This window comes from Nomia melanderi, chromosome 5, assembly GCF_051020985.1.
Source record: "Nomia melanderi isolate GNS246 chromosome 5, iyNomMela1, whole genome shotgun sequence".
In the NCBI taxonomy this organism is placed as follows: domain Eukaryota; kingdom Metazoa; phylum Arthropoda; class Insecta; order Hymenoptera; family Halictidae; genus Nomia; species Nomia melanderi.
Window position 1 is genome coordinate 14,483,541 of NC_135003.1, and position 22,343 is coordinate 14,505,883.

The window sequence follows — 22,343 nt, forward strand, 5'->3', positions numbered from 1 at the left end:
CGCAGGACTCGCAGCGAGTCCGCGGCGAGGAGATTCGCGGGTTGCGTGTATATGCGTGACTCGTCGACGTCCGCCGCCGCCGCCGCCGCCGCCACCGCCGCCGCCGCGGTGTTTCGCGGCGGGAGGGGCGAGAGAGGGGCAGATTAGAGGTCCCTGGGCGAGGGACGGGGCGCGGCGAGCGGTCGCGTCCGATCCGCTCGTGGTAGGGGGAAGAGAGAGACGTGTCCGTGCCGGGGTCTGGTTGCAAAACGATCCGAGAGATCGCGCTCGCGTCGCGTTCAGCCCGTTTGCGCGTCCGAGCCGCGGGCAGAGCTCTCAGTTGACGCTCAGTTCGGCTCAGCGAGGCCAGAGAGAAGAAAGGGAGTCTTTTCCGTGTGTGTAAACATCTCGCGCGTGTGTGTTGAACCCGCCGCGGCAGCCCACGGGGACCCGGCCACACGACTGGCTCTTCTCTTCTACCTGAGCAACCTTTCGGGCCGCGCGCGCTCTCCACGATCCCAGGGGTCCGCTACCTACCTGGCTGTTCGGGGAGACACGAGGGACCCCGAGGAAACCGAGGAACGAGAGAAGAAGAGAGGAACGGGAGAAGAAAAAAAGGAGGCAACCGGGTGGAACGCGGAGGAAGAAGAGCAGACGACGGACAGGGGATAAGAGGCGAAGAGGAAATAAGAAGGAACAACACGGACGCGAACGGGGGATACCTCCGAACGTCCGACCACGAACGGAACGTTTCTCCTGAGCCCGCAGTGATCCGGCTCGACATGCCGCTGACCGATCCCGATACGTTTCAACCCCTGTGAACCGTGCACACGGGATATTTACATGAGGATTCGTCTCCGTCGAACGCACCGCAGGGAAGATATATTTATATACATACGTGTATAGCTGTATATACCTATATATATACACACACACACATGCGTATACGTACACGTACACATATACGACGGTTGTACCGTTGATAGTACCAAGTGACAAGGTAAAGGGACTAGGATCATCGTACTGGTGGACTAGTGGTGTGGAGCAACAAAGTGCTGGATTAAAAAGACGTGTCTCTTGTGTGTACATCGTCGACGAAGGCGACGCAAGAGAGCGAGAGAGAGAGAAAGAGAGAAAGAGAGAGAGAGAGAGAGAGAGGGAGAAAGAGGGAGAGAGAGAGCGCGCGCGAGAGCGAGAGAGAGAGAGAGAGAGAGAGAGAGAGGGAGAGAGAGAGAGAGAAAGAAAGTTATGAGCGGGGTGACAGTTTCCGTCGTCGAGGCAGGTGACGGGACGACATGCAGCTCGAGCATGACCCGGACCGGGACGACGACAACAGCAACAAGATCGGCGGAGCACTGAGAGGAGCGTGGACGTGCCGTTCAAACGACGGGACGCTTCGTTCGATCCACGAACAGCAACCGCGGGGACGTCGATTGCCAAGTGTCTCGACCGCGACATGTTCTAGCTGCGTTACGTTCGTCGATCGTTGCGAGCCGAGCACGCCGTTGACCGTGTGCCGCCGTGATCGCGGGATCATCGACTCGATCATTGGATACCGTTCGATCGACTGACTGACTCGAGGAACTCGACGAACAAAACAGTTGTTCTTCCCCCCCTGCGGTAACGAAGTTTCGTAAACGAAACGAAACGACGAGAGCGATCTACGAATCTCCGGGAAACGTAACTCGACGAAAACCACCCCAGAGCGGGGTTGTTCGAGCGACTGTTGACTAAAGGGTGCTGTGTCGTTTCTTTTTCATTTGTTTCGAATCCCGTTGCGTCCATCTCGCGTGCACCACCGTATTCTGGATCACCGGATCGCCGTCCTTGTTGTCGGATCGCTGGGAAAATCGCCGTACGGACGACCCGCCGACCACGTACCCGCACGTGGCCCATCAACCTCGATCAACCTCGGTCGTCGTCTTGGACGTTTGTCGCGTTGGTGGTGGTGGTGGTGGTGGTGGCTGGTGGTGGTGGTGGTGGTGGTGCATGGACCTTTTCTCGACGGATTTGCTACGCATTTTATCGCGCCCCTGGGCGTCCTCGTCTCTTCCTCTCTCTCTCTCTCTTACTCGCTGTTACTCGTCTCCCTCTCTCTCCGTCCGGCGCACGGTGTCTCCGTCCCACTGATTCTCACACTTCGCTGTCTCCCTCTTCCGATCCTATCTTTCTCTCTCGCGCTCGGTCCGTCTCTATCCCATTCTCCGGCTTCCACGGTCTTTCTCCCTCTCTCTTTCTCGGTTTCTCTCCGTCGGTCCCTCCGGCTCGTATCCCTCGTACTCTGTCGTTCGGTGCTCTTGTCCGTCTCCCTCCAACCCCCCGCTCACCTACCCCTCCACCTGTCTGACGCGCCGCTGCACACCCTCTCCTCCCTCCGGCAACCCTGCTCTCGCACGGTCGCGTACCCGTACGATTTTCCCTATCCCCACCTACCGCGCGCCTCCTCTCTCGCGCCTTCCGCACGCGTTTTCTTTATTTATTCCGCGATTCCACGGAGCAACGCTTGGTCGCCCCGGTGTGTGTGTACCACGATGATTCCCGCGTGCCGCCTTTCCGCCGCCGCCGCGACGTTTTGAAATTACCTTCGCGGCTCGTGTCGTCCGGTCCGCGCGTCCCGTCTCGTCTGATCTCGGTCTCGCGCGACCGTCACTCTCCTCGCCTGTCCCCGTCCCGTTCCCTGTCCCGTCCGTCCCGGCCCGTCTGCGCTCGCGACGCGCGCGGTTGGTATTTTGATATCGCGACGAACCCGCCTGACGGTGGCCCGATCCCGGCCCGCGTCCTCGTAAATTTCGACGGAATAAAAACCGGCGTTTTAACGCGATATCCCGCTTGCACGGCCACCCCCCTCTGCCCTCCCGGTGCACGCGTCACGCTGTCTCTCTCTGGTTTCTGCCTCTCCGTCCCTCTGCTCGTCTTTGCTACGCTTCCCCGTTTCTCCTACCTCCGCCGACCGAGCAACCAACGTCACCTCGACTATTACCTCGCGCGCTCCTCTCGCACGTCCTTGGACTCGTGAATACACGCGCGCGCGCGCGCGCCTCCGCGGTCTGTTCTCCCGTCGACTCGACCGACCGCCGCTCTCGTCGACTCGGCTCGGACTCTCCACGCCGGGTGTCTGGAAACGAATCGCGCCTAAACGATATGCGCTGGTTCCTCGATTGACTCGGTGATCCATCGACGATCGTTCGCCGAACGTGCGCGGAACCGTGACCAAACCTGTTCGCATCGCGCGCTCATTATTTCCACGATCGACGACGACGACCACGTCCACGTGCCGATCGAATATCTCCGACGACCACCGTCGAACGGCCACCGACTGAAACCACCGTACTCGGCCCGATCCTCTAACGATCGGCCACGGAACCGGTATCGTCGCCACCTCGCGTGAACGCCGCAATCGCCGCCGTACCGGTGGGCTACGTCGTTATAACACCGGCAATCAACTGTCACCATCTGCACCATCGCCGATCACGTGGCTTGCTCGACGGCGACGCTGTACGACAATGTTCACGCCGCGCCGCTGTGCGGCTCCGGCGTGGGCCACCCTGGCTCCGTCACGCCGATGGGGACAGCCACCGGAGCGGGGAATTCCACCGGGGTGACCTGGTGGACCATGATGAACGGTTCCCTCTACGAGGACAGCCCGCCACCGGTCCCGCCGACAGCCTCGAGCCTCGTCTCCATCCAGCAGCAGCAACAGCAGCAGCAGCAACAACAACAACAACCGACCCCGACGCCAGGCTCTCATCAGCAAGCGACAACACCGACGTCGCCCGCCGCGCCAGCTTCCTCGGCAACCACCGCGCCACCGGCACCAACAGCCAGCGCCAGCTCGACCTCGCCGAGCGCCTCCTCGGTCGCGAGCAACAGCGCGCCGGGTCCGCTCCATATACCCGCGAAAAGGCTGACCGCCACGCCGGCCGCTTCCTCGTACGGCGAGGTCGGCTGCGTCGAGTCGTCCGCCGGTGCCGGCGCTGGGCCAGCGGGCGTTATTCGTCATTCCCACTCGTCGTCGGCCGGATCCCAAGGCGGCTGGAGCTACAGCCCGCATCATCCCCAGGACTCGCACTACTCGTCCGCGGCGGCTGCGGCTGCTGCTGCGGCTGGTGACTCGTTGAACCACCATCAGACATACGGGGGCAACAATCCCCCGACCTACTACAACCTGGCGGCGGACCCGACCTCCACTTCCGGTTCCTCCAGGGACAACCGGAAGGCTGGCTCGCTGAGCTTCTGGTCGCCAGCCGCGGCGACCGCTGGCTCCGCGGCGTCCGGCGGTTCGGCCTCCGACTACAAGTCCTACAACTCGGCCGGGGTATCCACCACCAGCTCGTCGACCGGCGCCGGCTCATCCTCCGTGGCGACCGGCGCCGCGGACCCGGCCGTGTCCTCCTGTCATCAGAGCTTCTCGCAGAGCTGGTGCAACTACGCGCCGTACACCACCGCCAGGCATCATCACCCCGTGGACACGGCCGGTCATCATCATCCCCACTCGCAGGCGGGGGTTCCTTATCTCACGCCGTCCGCGGCGGACGACCGGGGCAGGGTCACTGCCGCAATGGTCGCCGCCGAAGGAGCGTTCCCGCACGATGGATACGGAGGACTCAGGAATTACGGGGCGCCGGAGCCTGTCACGTCCAGCCCCTATCCACCTCCAGGTAAGCATCAACTCCGGCAAATCAGAATGCTTGGTCGCCGGTCACTTTCAGCTTATTTTCAGCTGGGCACGAGAGGTACAGTATACAATCGTTCGTCGACCGACCAACCTCGACAGGGTTGGTGATGGCGACTCGAGCCTGGCTTCCGACCTTGGAAGCGCGAGGCCTCCGCCAGGTCGCGTATCGCTAACCCTGAAGAGATTGTGGCTTCTCGAGGTCGGCCGTCTGAAATATTTAACCCCTCGCGGACGGGAATACGGTGAAGGGTTTGGTCCGTTGTACATGTATAAAACGTTGTTACGCGCAGGAAATTCGAACGGTGTTGTTCACTCCACGTCCGCGAGGGGTTGAACACGTATTTCTTCCAGAGTGTCTCTGGAAAATTACTAATCGCCTCGTGTGTCTCGAATATTGCCATCGACTTCCCGTTGGAATTAACGTCCAGATGAAATTAGATTTCCAGGCAATAAATCCGTCGGGCGTAATCGAAAAAATTCGTCCGCTCCGGGGAATCCCGGGAGATCCGCGTTCGCGAGAGGCACTCGAAAGGAGGATAAAGACGAGTATAAACAGTCGCCGCGCGCGGAAGAGTTCCGCGGTGTTTATCCGGGGTTAGAGGGAAGCGCGTAACCGCGGGACGTCGATCGTACTCCGAATTGATCGCGGGAACCGGCCCCGAAGAAAGTAGACGAGCGGAAGGGAAATAGCGCCGCGGGCCCCCGGCTCGGGCTGAAAACGTCGCCGGTGACTGGCCCCCGTCGCATAAACGGGTCGAGTCATCGTTCATTCACGTATTTGGTCATTCTCTTTTGTCCCCACTCGGCCGTCCTTTTCTCGGCTCCCTGGAACCCATGAAACGTCGCATGAGCAACAACGAACGCCGCCGGGTTTATTGGCGGCCGTAACTCGTAAACTCTGGCGTGCGCCTCCGATCAGCTGATCCGTTCCATGACCCCCGCACGGCCGTTCAGTCTTCTCCTACTAACGGCCGTTCTCGCTTTCCTTCCTCTCTGTCGTTCGCCTCGCTCACCCCCTCTCGCTCAAACGCCGCGCGCCCGTCTCGCTCCCGCCCGTTCCTGTCCTAGCATTTCGCGGAACGTTAACGCGTTTAATTCGCACGGTCCCGCAATAGAATTCTCGTTTTATCCCGCAGGGGCATCGGTCGCTTCCAGAGGTCCGTGGGCGACTTGTATCGCTGAAATTTAGATCCCGGAACACGATAAGCGGCTGATGCGCTCGAGCCGGGTCAGCTAATCTCAAATCCCGGCGATAGATCTGTTGTTTCGTACTCCGACACCTCGAGCTGCGGCCTGGGTAATCGACCGATTAGATCTCAGACGGTTCGATGCACTGGTTCGGTTAATTACCGGAGAACCTTTACAAACGTTCGACTTCTAATCCTACCCTAGAACCATCTAGGTCAACCAGTCTCATGAAACACAAAGTCTTACTATCGAACGAAATAGGGGTAGAAATCGAATCTCATCGCGAGTAATCCCGGACTCTCAAATTTGACCATGCTCTACCACAATAATCCAGAAACTTCCGTCACGGTTCTCTAACCCTCGTTCTTCGCGTTCGCTCCACAACCGTCCGTAGACGCGCACACAACGAAAGATCGAGCGCGTCGCCGGTAGCCACCCCTCGGCCAAGGTTCCAGCATACCTCGCCGTCCAGCCCGTAGCGCCCGTAGCAACATAGTTGAATAAACGCGGCATTCCAACGAGCGAGCGCCACGTCCACCTTATCAGCCGTCCTCTAAATCTCCCGGCTACCTGACCCCCTAACTCGTAGCGGCGGCTGTTCCCCGGCGCGGCCGGCGATTCTAAAAATATCGAGCGGGCTAATATCGGGCGCGCTTATCAACCGGATTGACACGCGTTGTCCATCGATTCCGTGCGGTCGGCGAAGGTGGCATTCCACGGGGCGAGGGAGGGACAGGGTGACGCGGCCTGGCCGGCCAGGGAGATTTCAGCCGGCGATTGGCCCCCGCTGCTCGGTGGAAAAGGCGCGTCCCTCGTCGGAATCGTAAAGAATAGGAAAATACGAGGCACGCCGGGCTGCTCATACGGGCACGCTCGGCCCGATAAACGAGATATCGTTCGCGTGATCCTCCCGTTCCGCGCCGGGCCAGTTTAATCGTATGCGTGGGGCGGCCGGGGAGGTTGGTGCACGCGCAGGCGTGCCGCGATACATACAAAGTAGCGGAATACGAGCGCCGGCGTATAGTTTACCCGTCACCCAATAGATGGCAGCTCCATTATCTTTGTTCGGTCGTCGTGCCGGGTATCGGAGCGCGGACCGCCGGCTGCTATCACCGGACGGACGCTCGAGCACGGAGCGGTTCCTCTTTTGTATCCGGACGAGTGGAAGGAAATGGGACCGATAGCGCCAGAACACGTTTATTGGGAATATATCGCTGAAACCGGCGATACCGGGGATTCAGGCTCGCTGATCGTTCATTTTGATAATGTTCCTATGATCCGGCGATGGGGGTTGGTGTTCATGTTCGATGGGTTTTATGGGATTACTTGGTTTCTTCACTGCTGGATTGTTTCTGGGCAAGGATAAGGAAAGAGGGAATTGAGACGTGGCGCGGTTGAGAGTCGCTTTTTAGCCTTTGCGGAGGATTAACGGTGGTTTATGGTGTAGGAAGAGACGTGTAGATCTTTGGGGTATTTTGCTCGGTATGGAATGTTTAGAATTTGAACCGAGTAATGGGTTCATGTGATGTGTGATGGCTAGAGGAGTCAGTATTCTTACTGTCTTTTTAATTGTAGCATAGGGGACGTTGTCGAGGGGTTGAAGCAACTGTCCAAGTAAAGCCGCTTAGTTTCAGTTATCTTTCCCCTTTGATCGAGGATACTTGATCAGATCTTAGCGAATCATCGATGTAACGGTTCGTAGTGTGCGAAGTAGTTGAAACAAAAGAAGGATATCAACGCTGGCCGAAGCAGAAGTCAGCTCCGAAGATTGTTCGCGAACGGCTCGAACGGCGGACACGCACGACGGCGGCCTGACGGACAGGTGGCGTCACGCGGGCCACGAAACCCCATTCCGGTTGACGAGATAGCATCTTCCTGGTCGAGAAACATCGTCCCAGAAAAGAGACCGGCTGCGGACCTCCGCAGCCAGCGTCTTCACTCTTTAAAGACCACTTTAGCCCTCTAAACGACGCGAGTCGTTTCGCTTTTTAATTTATCGCGCAATCATCCGCGCCCCCGGGGGCTCCGGCGACTAACTTTAATTGGCGGTCTCCGCGAATTTACGGACCGACCTGATTAGAAGAGTCCGCGACCGGTCGGGATTTTCGGTATCGGCGAAGTTCGGCGGTTTAATGGGTTTCCAGGTGCCTGGCTCGGATCTCGCCGTTATCTTCGGAATTGTTGGGATTAATTTGTTCGGATATTGGACGGCGAACAGCGATCCCCCGACCCAACGTTCGCGCGGGATCTCCAGGTTTTCCTGAATAATTAACGTTTTAAAGGGGAATGTCTGAGATTGAGTTCGAGCGGAATTCCATTTCTTGGATCGACAGTTTTAGTTGGGTAAATATCATCTAATACAGTATGGAATTTAATTGCAGGCGGTTTCTTGTTCTTGATGACGGTCAAGATGATTCAGGATTCTCGGCGTTTGATGTTAGGGGTGAGATTCGTTCGAGCATGCGGCTCCTCGGGCTTCCTTGGTCAGCCTTCATCCCCCTTTTGGTCCCTTCATCGATTATTTCGCTACAGAAGTGCTTTACGTGTCAGTGCAACTGATTTCCAAGTTCCTACGCTTGGAAATCTTTCGTTGTAGTTTACATTTCGTCACTTTGGAGGTAGAAAATATTTGTTTATCGCATTTATCGATTGTTTCGATAGTAATCGGGAAAAATGCAATCTAGTTCGACAGTTAACCGTTCCATTCTCAAACCTGCTGTCGGAAATCAATCCTTTCGATTTCTCGAACTCAAATGAATTCCGCAGAAACGTAGAAAAGTCTAATTATGAATTCCTCAAGCATTCCTCCGGAGATATAGAAACGTACAAATTATCCTCACTTTCCGCCATCGGTGAAAATAACAATCGGATATTTTCTACGTCCCATTCTGAGACTTCTTTCGTCGGGCGTTTTCTAACGGCATAAAAATCGCTAATTACACTTACAAATTACTTTCACATTCTCCGATCAATGAAAATAATGCCCGAGTAAAATAGGACTCATTCTCTAAAGACATAAAAGCCCGCGTATCCTACGTACTCGGAACCGGAAGCGTAGACATTCCTAATTGTAAGACACACATACCCGATTGTTTTCACATTTCCCTCATCGAATCGACGTTCAACGGAAACCGACTCGTAATCGCTATTACAAACTTCATCCTCGACAATCTACGGGACACCACAGAAAAATCCCTAATTCGTATCCACCTGTACTTCACGACGTAACAATCGACAACAGAAAAATCTAACCCTTTGAATTCGGAAGCCTTCCACTAGAAACATTCGACACTTGACGAGACATTATTTGAACCCAACTAATGAGAAAACGTCAATTAAGAAATGAAGCTATTTTATAGAAATATTTCACCCCTAGATACATTATACGTAACACTTTGTAATTCTGTTATATCAAATGTTGACCGAGTGTCAAAGGGTTAATTCGAACCGACAACGATCGAGTGATATTTCGTTCGTAACTGCTTCGAGAAGTTCCTCGCGAGCTTGACTCGGTATCGCGTGGCAAGAGGTTAACGATCAAATCGGAAAGAAATCGAGAAAGTGGAGGTAATCGATTTGACCGGCGAGCGACGCGCGTTTCCTGGTATCTGGTCAGAGATCATCGGGGAAAGCCGGGGCTGGCCTATCGCGTCGATACGTACCGCGGCCGCGTGTTTGTCACAGAGAGCCGGCCTGTTTCGCGACAGAAAACAACGGGACTCGTCCCTCGGCCTGCCGCGAATCGATACGTCATTTATTCCGCAGTTCCGTGCGCGCACACGTAGCTATTTACCTAAATACCCGGCCGCCGAGTTTACCCGCGGTACACCCCGTGCGGCGCTGACATTCGTGAGAATCCTGACCTTTGTTAAATAATTTGCATATTCCGGCCGTTTTACGGGCCAATAAATTCCTGTCGCTTTAGCGATCGCGCCGCGATATACCGCGAACGCTGACACGCCGGCGATTAACACGTTCGCCGCGTATCGGGAATTGTTTATTTGCGCCAGGTGCGGCCGCATGGGCCGCGGGTATTGTAACCAACGCTAAACGGCTGTTAATTGTTCGCTCGCCGGTGACAGATGGGAGGATAGATATTATTTGGTTTAGATGGCAGGTGATCCGAAGAATAACTATCGTTTTGTCCGGATAATGTGTTCGTTACAAGATAACGTGTAGTAATTAGATGATAAGACGGTAATCTGAAGAATAGCTATTGTTCCATGACGATAATTCAAATATGACAGTGATCTGAGTATCGTCAACACGGTAATCCAAAGAATGGCTATTGTTCCACGTGGATAATAAAGTAATAAGTAATTCAAACTGAAAGATATCTATCGTTTCGTCAAGCTTCGTAGATTACCGATTACCCGAACTAAAAGAATTCACGAAATGTCAGTCGACGGTTACTTCTATTTGCAGCGAAAGTTGAAATAGGTTGGAGACTATTTGAATATTTCTGCTCAAAGTTAAAGCCGCGCCACGTAGTCCGCAGTGAACGTGTTAAGGGTGGCCGACGAGGGAGGGTCGACGAGGGAATGGGGAAGAAAAGGATGAGACGGAGAGGAAGTCTTGGGGAAATAATATGGGGCGTAATAAGGGGCGAAGAGAGACGAAATACGGAGCCTGCCGCGTTTATAAAGACGCGCGGCGGAAGCCTACCGGTGTTTCGGGTAGTCTGGAAGCTACCCCGTTGGAATTGACGAGGAAGCGAAGATAGGGCAAACAGATTTGACGAATCAGTGACTCGTCTCGCGCCGAAAAATACACAATTCATTCGAGCGTCTACGAAACAAATATATTTTCTGCACAAAAGTTCTCTCGAAGGAAACTCTAAATATTCATTTTAAGCATTAGTATTCCTCAAGGCAGCGCTGAAGAAATGCTCTAGAATAATGAATAATAATACCGAATAATAATGAAAACTTGCAACTTTCATTTCAGTGAATTCAATTTCAAAGTCTCGAGCCGCTCGCGCTACCTGCACATTTTAATCAGATACGTTCGAGACACCTTAACGAGACCTCTTTCCTCGAAGAGACATGTGCTCGGCAGGACCTTGAAATTTTCGAAAGAGAAGTAGAAGCACGATAACGCGTGCGATTTTAATCGATTCCCGTTCGCGTTTCCGCGAAGGAATCCGAATCGCGCGTCGGAGCTGTTAGTTTTCGGGAGTTTCGAGCGATCGAAAGCGGCGGAACCGCTCAGAAAAGTTACCTCCGAGCGCGACCGGCCGAGGACGAGGCTCTCGAGCAACGGTGCACGCTCGTAAATAACATCGATGGGTTTTGCGGTCGGGCTGGCAGGTGGAGGATTGCAACCCTGTTGTGCTCGCGAGCGATTAACGCGCGAGGCCGACGCGCTTGCCAGTCTGCGGCCGTTTCTTCGTGCTCTTGCCCGTTCCCGGGTTAAAGATAGTCCGACGAGCCGGCCCGCTGTCGCGTTTCACCCTTGTGCTTTGTTCGGGTCAATCTAGCGTTTCCTTGTCCCTCTAGAAATTCGTGAATCGATTCCCTTTGGTCGCTTTGCCTCGCGTATTCCGATGTTCGTTATTGACGATCATGATCGTGGATTATTTATATATTACGTCTGTTAAGCTCGTAGCAATATTAAGTCCATTTTTCAAAAACATCGAGTTAATCGTTGTAATGGTTATAATTCTATCTCTTCATTCTTTGATATTTCTTCAATCTTTTTTAAATTGACTTACGTGGCTTTCGGAATAAACGGTTCAATTAGACGTTGAGTTTTTGCTGGTTTTAATAAGCAGTATTTAACTTTGAATATTTTAATGAAAAACGTGGAGATACTTGTTACAGTGGCATTTTGTATGTATAAGGGGTGAATCGATTTGCGACGACCCTTGGTAAGAGAGTTAACAGATGACTGTGTTGGATCGTGAATAAGGTTAATGGAGGATGCTTTTATTGAAATTCGGGGGAAGACATGAATTCCAAAGTTGTCGGACGGTTTATTGGATGATACAGTGTCGCGGTTTTTGTTGGCAGATCGTACGGCGGATCTAAAATTTCAATGTATTATCCGATGATCTTATGAGTAATACTGTTTCCCACTGTTCACCGTGAGCGACCGAGGAAATGAGTTCTTTTTTTAGACGGATTAATCGGGGAGAGGGGTTCCCGGCGAATGATCGACTGCAGCCGGATATATTAGTTCGCATATTTTATTTCGAATCGGGAACAACAGCGGAGGAATATTTCTCGGCTGATTTTAATGAATTACTGATGGAACGCGCCGATCGATCGACTATCCGTTCGATGACACATCGGTCCGTTCCTCCTTTTTCGCTGATTTATTGATTATTTCATTCCTGCGCGGCGTGCGACGCATTTTCATTTTCTTTATAACAAGCTTTGTGTATCTATTGTTTTAGATTTGGAACAATTCCAACCGTAATCCATTGTGCTCCGATTGCTTCTGCTATTTTAATAGAATTCGTTCCCGTTCTACAAACACTGTCCACCATTTTCTTAGAATTAAAAGAACTGGCCACTTCGAGTTCGAACCACCTATATCACTTATTAAAATAACTAATACGAATCATCGGAAAATACACATTAGTCATTCTCAAGAGGTTACTTCGCCCTCTATAACGACAGCAGAAACACAATTGTATCAATATTTCTGCACGACGACTTCCAAGATTTTCCAAGACTAAACATCGTCGAATTACTGAATTATTATGTTGCACGTACACGTTCCGAGCAAAGAACCTTCCAAACATTTCACTTATCGGCTTCGATCCTCGCAATCTCCATAACACGGGAGCCAGCAACACCGTCTCCTCCGTTCGTACGCCATAAACTAAATTCGGAAACCCGTCGGGACGCGAAACTTTGGGGAAAAAACTCTGAGTTTTCGAGTTGCCAAACATTCCTCGCGCGAAAACGCCAAACTCAAACAATAAGCAGACCGCTCTGACGCAATAGACGGTTTCTGGCAGTGTGTTCAAGGATTCCTACACTATCTCGGAGGAGGATCGTGTGTATACGTATAATCAGTCTCACGATCGCCGTCCCCGTTCCTATGTTTTCCGCGCGGTTAGTAGAACCGGTCCAATTATATCATATCGTCTGGTTGCGACGAATCCCCCGTGCGCGTACACGCGGACACAAGCGGCGGCGGCGGCGGCCGACACACGCGTACGGCCATCGAGACCAGTCGGGGAGCGTGTGGAAGCGTGGGTCTCACGATCTCGTGACCTCGCGACCTCTCCCGTAAGCTCTGTCTAGCCGAGGAACTCGGCCACTCGTGAATTTTCCACGGTTCCCGCGGAAAGCCGCCCTGTAATCCGACTTTTACCCTCATCCCCATGAATTCTGCAAGCGCGAGGATTGGTCGGGGACTGGTTCAACGACGAGGAGTCGTCCGGGCTCCAGGAAATCATGGATTTTCATAGGATTTCAATTTTGGGTAGCTATCGGAGAATCGGAGTCCTTGGCCGACTCGTGCTCGCAGAGGGTGCGCTGACGCTAGATAAGGTCTTCCGGTGTTTGCCGCTAGATGAGAGTGGAATTTACTGGAATTCTGAAATTCTGAAACGGGGATGCTAGTTTGCGGTAGTCGAGATTGTTGCGTCGTTTTGGATTTTCGTGATGAAGCTGGTTGATCAGCTGATGCTCGTTAAGGGTTGGGAGTAGGAAGCAGGAATTGGAGTATTCTATGGATGAAATTAGACAGTTGAACTTATTTTGACATTGGGAATTTATCTCTGTGGACGAAGATTCAGTGGAATAGATAACCTCCAGCAGATGATAAATTATATATCGATCGCTTAGATGATAGAAAGGAGGGAAGCTACGTGCCTCTTGGTGTTCGAGTAATTGAATTATTTGTTTGCGACTTGGTCTTCGAAACGTGGGAATTTCATCAAAGGGTTAAAGTTGGAAATTGAAGATTTGGAATTTGAAGTCCTCAAAGTTAATAAATGTCTCTTTCCAAGAGCTGAATAAAACTCCTTAACGGTTCCAATGGCAAACGCCTTCCGCATAGACAGAGCAAACAACCGTTCCCCATAAAGAGCCAACAAACAATCCCAGAAAACCCCGCGGGATCCGATCGTCCGAGTACCGAGAAACATTGAGATCGCGCGCAGCGAGGATCCTTCTTCCGAGAAACGGATCGTTCAACCGATCCTCGGCCAATCGATTGAAACAGGAAGTTTAAAACCAGAAGCGCGTAATCCGCCGTCGAGAGGGTTGACCCTAAAAAAGACGCTTACCGGCGGCCGTCCCCGAGGCGCGCAAATAACGAAATATTAAAAATTCGTTATCCCAGCGGGCGCGCGCATGCGTGCGCGGTAGGATCTTCCCGGCGGAAAAAAAGGGAAGGAAGAAGTAGGGGGACTCCGCTGATTTACCGTCGCTTGCGCGTTCGGGAACGATATCCCCGGGATCGTTGTTAATTGAGCGAAGATATTAATTAAAAAAAAAAAGAAAGAAAGAAAGAGAGAAGAAAAAAACGCCGTTTGATCGGGAATAAATGATTACGTACGCGAATGAGTCGCTCGGTTTTTCCACGGTTCGAAATGGGAATCGAGACGGGAAAGCGGAACACGCGAAACGAGAAATCTCCCGTGGCTATGATACGGTCGCTCTATGAATGAATCTCTAATTACGCTCGCCGGGTAAACGAGCCCGGTATTCATTACGGACGATCGAATGGGGGCTGGGGCGCACCGCGTTCGTTCGGAGTATAATCGTAAACTTGATTCCGCGTCTTTCCCTATGAATCGGAGCGCGATCGTTCGCCGAACGAATTGAACACGATTAATTGACTCGGTACGTTCGCATAAACGTTAACGAGCCGTTACCGCCGATACCGGTCCATTTACGTAACAATTAATTGACTGTTACCGGTATACCGAACGACTCGCCGGGGATTTTTACCTTTTGCCACGCGGCTTTTTTGCCCCGGGCACCCGTATCGATACTCGATCTGCGAGCCGGTGTCTCCGCGTCGTAAATCGGCTACCCTTTTTCCACGTGCTCCCAAAGAAACTGATTAACCCTTTCGTTAGCGCGGGACGAGCACAGTCAACCACCGGGAATCGGCCGCGGACAACCATGGGCGTCTACGCTCCTCGCTCCCGTTTCACTTTTTTTTTGTTTCCCCTCGGTATACCCGCTTGTTTACTTCCCTCGGTGCTTTTATCATCGCGACGATCGAATGATATTGTTGGCCGCCTTTGTGTAGCTGTGTACGATCTTCTTGGGAATCGCAGGATTTGTTTCTTCCTCTCGCGATCTCCGTGATTGCGGTACTATTATTTCTTTGCGAGTCTCGCGTTCGTTTTGACGCGATATCGAGTCATTCGTCGTTTGGGTGTTAGACGTGTTACAGTGGATACTGAAGGGAATCGTTGTGTTTTATTCGAAGTTTCTGTTGCTTCGAAGGTTCCCTTTGAGATTTCGTTTCGTTGAATATTCATTTCCCGAATGCTCCAAGTTACACAGCGAAGTTTGTTGTTGCCACGATTGTGCAACGGATTTGGCAACCGGCGGTTCGCTTCTTTTGTGGAAATAATAAGGGGGAGAAGCGAACGGCTTTAAATTATGCGCATGCATAAAGCGATCGGGCTTCGTGACGAAGACGTTTAGAGCGAAAGGGTTAATGAAAGAAATCGTGGCCGGATAGAGGCGCTGCCGCGACCGCATCGATCGGTTTCCCTGTCGCTGGTGTACTGCCACGGCAAATGTCAACGGATCGACTCGCGGCGGCTTGGAAAAAATTAATGGGATCGGTTACGGGCCGATGCGTCGACTAACGAACCAACGTATTTGCTCTCGGTTCTCCCCGCGGATATGGCAGTTCCGAAAGTCCCGGGAAAAGGGAACCGGTACGGCCGTGCCGATTTTTCTCGCGCCGGTCTCTCGACCGAGCGGGTCGGCTAAGTGATTTACAAAACAACAAAATTCTTGTGTCTTGTAAACGCCGGAGAATTGAATATGATTCTCTTTTGACGTCTAATTAGTGTATCTGTTGAATAATCGCAGTTATATAGTGAATGAAAGAAGTATTTAGTTAACGAAGCCTATCATAAGACGATGGAATCAAGATATATCGATAATACTGTGCTTACGTATAAATACTTTCTTCGTTCATTGTACATATGTGTAATTCTATTTACATGAACTCGCGATGAATGATACAATCGAGGTACAAGGGGTTTAATTTACATGAACTTCTCATTGTAATCAACCTTGAGAATTATTGTCTATAATTCTACATGCAAAAATCAAGCCCAAATCAATTGTACTATTCAGCGAGATATCCTCTGCTCTCGACGACGCGAAGATTTTCGAATTCACCGTGAAAGCATCGCGACGAAAATCGAAAGTTTCGAACGAGGAGCAGAGGGTCGACGCTTAATGAAATATTTCTCCATCAGCTAGGTTGACTGTTACTGGCAAACTAATTGTGTTAAGTGATGTGGGGTTCCTCCCCATCTTCGTTGTTTCCCGCAGGTTCCCTGGCGGGAGTGGGCGTCGGGGTCGGCGTGGCCGGCATGGGTGTCGGCTGCGGCAGCTCGAACCCGCTCGAATGGACCGGGCAGGTGACGGTGCGGAAGAAGCGCAAGCCGTACTCGAAGTTCCAGACCCTGGAGCTGGAGAAGGAGTTCCTGTTCAACGCGTACGTCTCGAAGCAGAAGCGCTGGGAGCTGGCGCGCAACCTGAACCTGACGGAGCGGCAGGTGAAGATCTGGTTCCAGAACCGGCGGATGAAGAACAAGAAGAACACGCAGCGGCAGACCCAGCAGCAGAACAACAACAACAACAACAACAGCAGCGCGAACAACGCGAACCACCACGGGGCGACCGGAAGCCATCACCATCCGAGCGCGGGGCACGCGCCACCGTCGAGTCACCACGTGGTCGCGCAGGCGCACCACGCGAACGGATCCGCGAAGCATCATCAGTGACCCGTGGCCTTCTCTGGGGTCGTCTTCGGCCATCCTCATCACAGCCACAGCTCCACGAACGGCTGCGCCGCTGGCAACGCGGGCTCATCCTCCGCGGCCAGCGCCGGGAACAACGCCGGACACACGGCCGGTCACGCGGGCCTGGTTACAGGCCACAGCCACACGCTTCACGCGCCCCAGCCGCAAACACCTCTGCCGACCCACGCGGCCGGTGCCTCGAGCACCGTCACGCCCCCCACCGCCATCGTTCACCCGCACATTCACGCACACGCTCATCATCATCAGTTGGCGCACGTGGCTCAGCAGTATCCAGCGCTCCTCCATCATCAGACGCCCCACGGCCTGGCCGCCTGAACACCCACACCAGGGAATGGCGAACCAAATTCGGACACCCCAGAGAAAAACCATTCGGACGAGATCACCGTGCCGGGATCGTCACGACGGATCCTAACGCCGGCTCGTTCAAGCGACAACTCCTCCGACGGTTGTCTTCGTGGTCCCACGTCGTCACGGAAGACGCCCGGCGTCTACACTTGATCGGATCCACCCCTCTTCAACCGAAGATCGACGAGGGATCGCGGGAGTACGCTATTTTATCGAACTTTGTTCAGCAGCTGTTGAAAGACTGCCCCTGAAAACCCCCACCCCCCAGAACCCCCAGCCCTCTACCACTTGTAAGGAGAGATAACGTTTCGCGAGTAGTATATTATTAATTATTATTTTATTATTAATATTATTAACGGTCATCGTCATCCTCGTCACCCGTCATGAACGCGGTCGCCGGGTTTAGCAACGGCGACCCAGTGGAACACTGTATAGAACCAGGGTGGAGAGAAGCGGAACATACGCGGCGTCCTCGGAACGTCCATCGGCAAGACTCTTCTTTGATCCGCGTGTCGTTCGGTGTCTGGTGTCGTCGGTCTTCTTCGTGTCGCGCGCATCATTACCGTAACATGCGCCGCCGAATGCAATCTGTCCAATTCGTAACGATTCGGTAGTACTTCCTCCAGTTATACATATTATATATATATATTATATATATATATAGTATATATAGTATACATATATATATTATATATAGTAAAGAAAATTAGTGTCACTTAGTGTCTGCCCTCGTCCCAGCCGCGAATCCACGAATCCTCGTCCCCGTTCCTCCGTTTCCATCCGTTCAAAAATTCGCCAACGGTTTTCTTCTCCCGAGCCCAGTCGTCATCTCCTAAGTCATCAGGTCGGAACCACGGGACGTGTTGCACTGTTCAGCTCGTCCATCGAGGGGAATGTCGCGCGGACGAGTCTCTAAGCTAGAGGCGGCGATCGTCGCGGAACCGTTCCGGCGGAGACGCGATCGGCTATAGTGGCTGCGGCACGGTCTCTCGAGGATCGCCGGAAGCCCAGCATCGAACACTGCGGTGGTAAGTGTGGGAAACGAAAGGGGTTGGCTCGCGGATCACGTTGGCGCTCTTGGGATCAACCGTCGAGATCCTTTGGTTCGAGCTTTCGCGAATAACGTCGCGGTTTATTCTGGGTTTTAACGATGAATTTAGATTAATGGCGAATTCACTGCGAAACTAATCGATTTAGCCACGCATGATGTGGGTTGTTTTGGGGCTTTCTTTGTTTCTTGGCGGTCACCGTGATTTCGGGCTTGTGACTTTGCAGCGGTTGGCTCCGCGAGGAGGCTACCTTCGAGATTTGCGAGGCGGTTCTTTAATGTTTCTTTTTTCGAGAGTCTATTATGGAATTGTTACTGTTTGTTTCATTTTTCAAGTGTCGCTTCGAGTGCGCGCAACCGAGGACTGCTCAGTTTTACCGACCAGTGTGAATATCTGTTTTGGGACTGGGTTGGTTAATGCTTCGAAGTTGATGCGGGATGTTCGTGAAGTACGCCTCTGAGACATTGGTGTAATTATTAGAATGTCCAACAGTTACGCCGATGTCTTGATACATGTTTAGAGTTCACTTCGTCGTGTTTTATTTCGCTCGCGCACGGCCAATGGCGAGAAATTTCGAAACCGGAGCGTTGGCGTTGCTATTATTCGATCGAGTATCGTAAGTGGACGTTTCTATTTGTCCCTGTGCAGGTTTAGTTGGTCGGTAGTGGAGTCACTAGTGAGAGGCATACTTTACTTAATTAACATCAGAGGTTAAAAATCAATGGCTATCGTTCCAAGGGTTTTTCATTGGGTTCTTGAATGGCGGTAGGAATTATAATCGCGGACCAGAGAGGTATATCGTCTAACGATCCAGCATTTTCAATTTTAATTAAGTTCCTTTCCTACTAACAGACTTCCGGTAGATAAAACGTTAATAAAATCAGCAAACGTGGAAAGATATTACACGGGTACATGTATTATGGATCGAGTTTATCAAAAGAAGTTGTACCGTAACAAAGGTCTACAAGTTACCTCGCCGTAATTACAGAGCATTGTGCCTGAAAGTGAAAATTATCAAACTATAAATAAATCAAACTGGTCGGTAAAGTGAAAGTGCCGAGACAACGAAACGAGCGCACCGCGGGAAAGTGAGAAAGAAAGAGATATTGCGAAGGTTAGTCGCTCTTTCGCGGAGATGAAGAATAGCTCTTTCGCGGAGATAAAGAATACATTTTTTATACAGAAAGAGGATTATTCTTTTTCATACGAAAACGGTGGTTCTGCGAACGAACCGCTTGTTTCTCTCAAAAGAAAAAAATCGAATAATTCGTTCACGAGGAAAACCTCTCTCGCGGAGGAAAATGGTGGCTCTCTCGCGAACCCAGCTGCTCGCTGAACGAACAGTCGCTAATATTCATAGAACGATGACCGCTACTGTCTGTGATTCCCGGAAAGTACTAAATTATTAGACGGTGCTTCTACTCGAGTCTCCGAATCGCGAGAAGTCGAGAAACCAGCGACGGAACGAGCAAGCAAAGAAAGAACCGTCGCGTCGAGGCGAGAATCCCACGGAAATCCAACGTCGTCCGAATTCATTGTCGTTGACGGAGCTGGACAGTGGGACCGACATCCGACAAAGTTCCACGCAACAGTCCCCGATTCGTAGATCGGCAGATCCAATCCGCAGAGAAATTCGTTCGGACCGAGTAAACGGGAGAAAATGAGCTCGCTCGGCCGCTGATGGATCGAGAGCGGTCGGACCTTTGTAGATAACTTCTCTATCCATCGTCCGACCTTGTTTCGTCCGCTGGAGACGTCAGCGGCCGGCGAAGATCATCGCGAAGAGATCGAGGTTGGCAACTGGGACCGGGTGCTGAGATCTCCAACGCGTTGTCGCGCGAAGAATCGTTGCTAGATCCGACCGACATGATTTCTCTTGTCCCCTGTAAAATGATGATCATCGGTGTCCCTTTTGGAGAACGGACCCGGTCCCACGGCAACCGCGCGTTCGGAGAATTAGTCTAATTATGTCCAGAATGTCGTATTCATCGCCTACCAAGGATCGCAAACTAGTACCTATAATTCTTATATTATATGTAAAAAAACCACACACACGTACACATACAAACATACACACGCATATACGTACACAGAGAGAAAGAGACGAAGACATATGCAGACACACAGAAACACGAAGACACGACTTAGATTTAAAGGTATACCTTAGTGGACCGGACGGTCGAGAGCACCGTTCTAAGGCCGAGTTTAGGACCCTCCGTTAGAGCTCGGCCTGTCTCGCGGCGACTGATCTCGCGCTCGCTGCCCGAGCGGCCCGAGGTTCGAGCAGGTGTACAATTGCGGTACTTAAGAGATCGAGGATCCCGATCCGTTCATTTCGGCAGGTGTCATCGCGCGTTGCGTTTGAACGCGAGGGCTTTGTTAATCGTTTCATTAGTATTATTAGCTTGTTAAACTGTGTTCTCGATGATCCTCCGAGCCTCCTCGCGAACGCATCCACGCCGTTGGAACTCGGGGACCGATGGAATGGGGGATGGTCGTTGGGTTGGCGGAAAGAATGACGCGACGTTATACCCGCGTCGAGGCGGTGTAATGCATTTTAATTGGGGATTAACGTTCGATCGAGGTCTTAATCGTATCGGAAATAACGATCGCTCCGACGCGTCGGCCATTCGTTTTGCGCCAACTTAACGGTTGCCGTTTAGTTAAAAGAATTTCATTGGAGACGACGATATCGGATTTATACTCGCGGAGGATCCAGGGCTGTAGAAATCAAAAAAAAAAAGGAAAAAAATTCGACCGCGGTTGGGTCCCGATTCGAACTTCTCTCATCGATCATTGCACGGCGCGACGGTCGTCCTTGAACTCCGACCGCGCGAAACACGAGTCCCACGCTTGAACGCGACGAATGAAACAAAAATTGAACATTTATAACGAAAACCGAACAACGAAGAAAGCGAACGAGATCCTGTCGGTCGAGGCGATCTTATCTTGTCGCGCGTCGTTTGAGGTCGAGTTGCGCCGCGCGGCCGATCGAATCGGAGGACAGTCGAAGATCGACGAGATCGAGAGTGTCGCGAGAAAGAGAGTGAAAGAGAGAGAGAGAGAGAGAGAGCGAACGAAAGATAGAGAGTGTGCGTGTGTGTGATCGAAAGGGAGACAGCGAGAAAGACAGTTGAGCAAAGTCCTAAGCGCGGCCGCGGAGCGAAGATGGCGACGCGTTTACCTTTTAACCGGTACGTCAGCGAGTAAGTAGGTAATTTAATCGGATGTTAAATGAAAATAAATATCCCAGTGGATCTCTATTCTCTAAGGTGCAACATTATCTAAATTATAAGGGCCGCTGAACGCGAGTGTGCATGCCTACGATTATACTATATATAAATGTATACATACACGCGTATTTTCTGTATGTACATTAGTGTGCTTGTGCCGCGTGCCCGCGCGTGTGCGTGCGTGCGCGCGTCCGACGATATGTGTGAAACGTGGATTTTATAAAGGATTGTTGTCTCCTTCCGGTTTGAAAAATTGGAGATTCGAGGGGCGACAAGAGGGTGCGCTACAGTTGAATTGTATCGAATCGATTGTACGAGTTTCGTTCTTCCCGTTGTTTCGGATCTTTCGTCTTCTTTTCTCCTTTCTTCTTTTTCTTCTTTTTTCTTTTCTCCATTTCGAGGAAAGTTATTATTTTTTAATGGATTATTATATAGCGGAGGGAGCGGGGAGAGAGAGAGAGAGAGAGAGAGAGAGAGAGAGAGAGAGAGAGAGAGAGAGAGAGAGAGAGAGAGAGAGAGAGAGAGAGAGAGCGTGAAAGAGGGAGAGAAAGAGAGAAGTGTCCGGGCGTAATTCATTTGCAATCTGACTGTAGTGAGGGTATGTACATGTGAATGGGTATAAAAAAGCAAAAAACATTGAGTTTTCTTTTTAATAACGTCGTGTATAGGTTGTTGCACGTGAATATTCGACTATGTTTTTTTGTAAGTGAAAACGATTAAGGAACGTCACTGTAATCATGTTATGTTAAATTGTTTATTTTATTGTTTACGATGAGCTGCTTGTTTTGGCAATAAATTGTTCGATGATTGTTTAAGTGAATGAAACGCCTCATTTTTCTTACATGCGCTCTGTTTCTCGGTTACTGCGCGTTCGTTCCGCGAGTTTCGTG

The 22,343-nt window shown here is 51.7% G+C and overlaps 1 protein-coding gene across 2 annotated transcripts; it reads left to right on the top strand.

Annotated features, from left to right (window-relative positions):
- Positions 1-322: 322 nt before the first annotated feature.
- Positions 323-16,919, top strand: LOC116424581 (uncharacterized). Of its 2 annotated transcripts, none has more exons than XM_031971167.2 (2): positions 323-4,637; positions 16,294-16,919. In XM_031971167.2, the coding sequence occupies exons 1-2, from the start codon at positions 3,542-3,544 to the stop codon at positions 16,785-16,787; spliced, it is 1,590 nt and encodes a 529-aa protein (XP_031827027.2). In that variant the 5' UTR covers positions 323-3,541; the 3' UTR covers positions 16,788-16,919. The 2 variants fall into 2 exon arrangements, with proteins under 2 accessions (XP_031827027.2, XP_076223743.1); XM_076367628.1 differs by having other exon boundaries at positions 16,333-16,919.
- The last annotated feature ends 5,424 nt before the right edge of the window (positions 16,920-22,343 follow it).

Excerpts from the sequence above, each read along its gene's own strand:
- LOC116424581 (XM_031971167.2), top strand. The coding sequence starts at position 3,542 with ATGGGGACAGCCACCGGAGCGGGGAATTCCACCGGGGTGACCTGGTGG. Across the intron at positions 4,638-16,293 it reads CAGCCCCTATCCACCTCCAG|TGATGTGGGGTTCCTCCCCA; the intron begins GTAAGCATCAAC and ends AATTGTGTTAAG.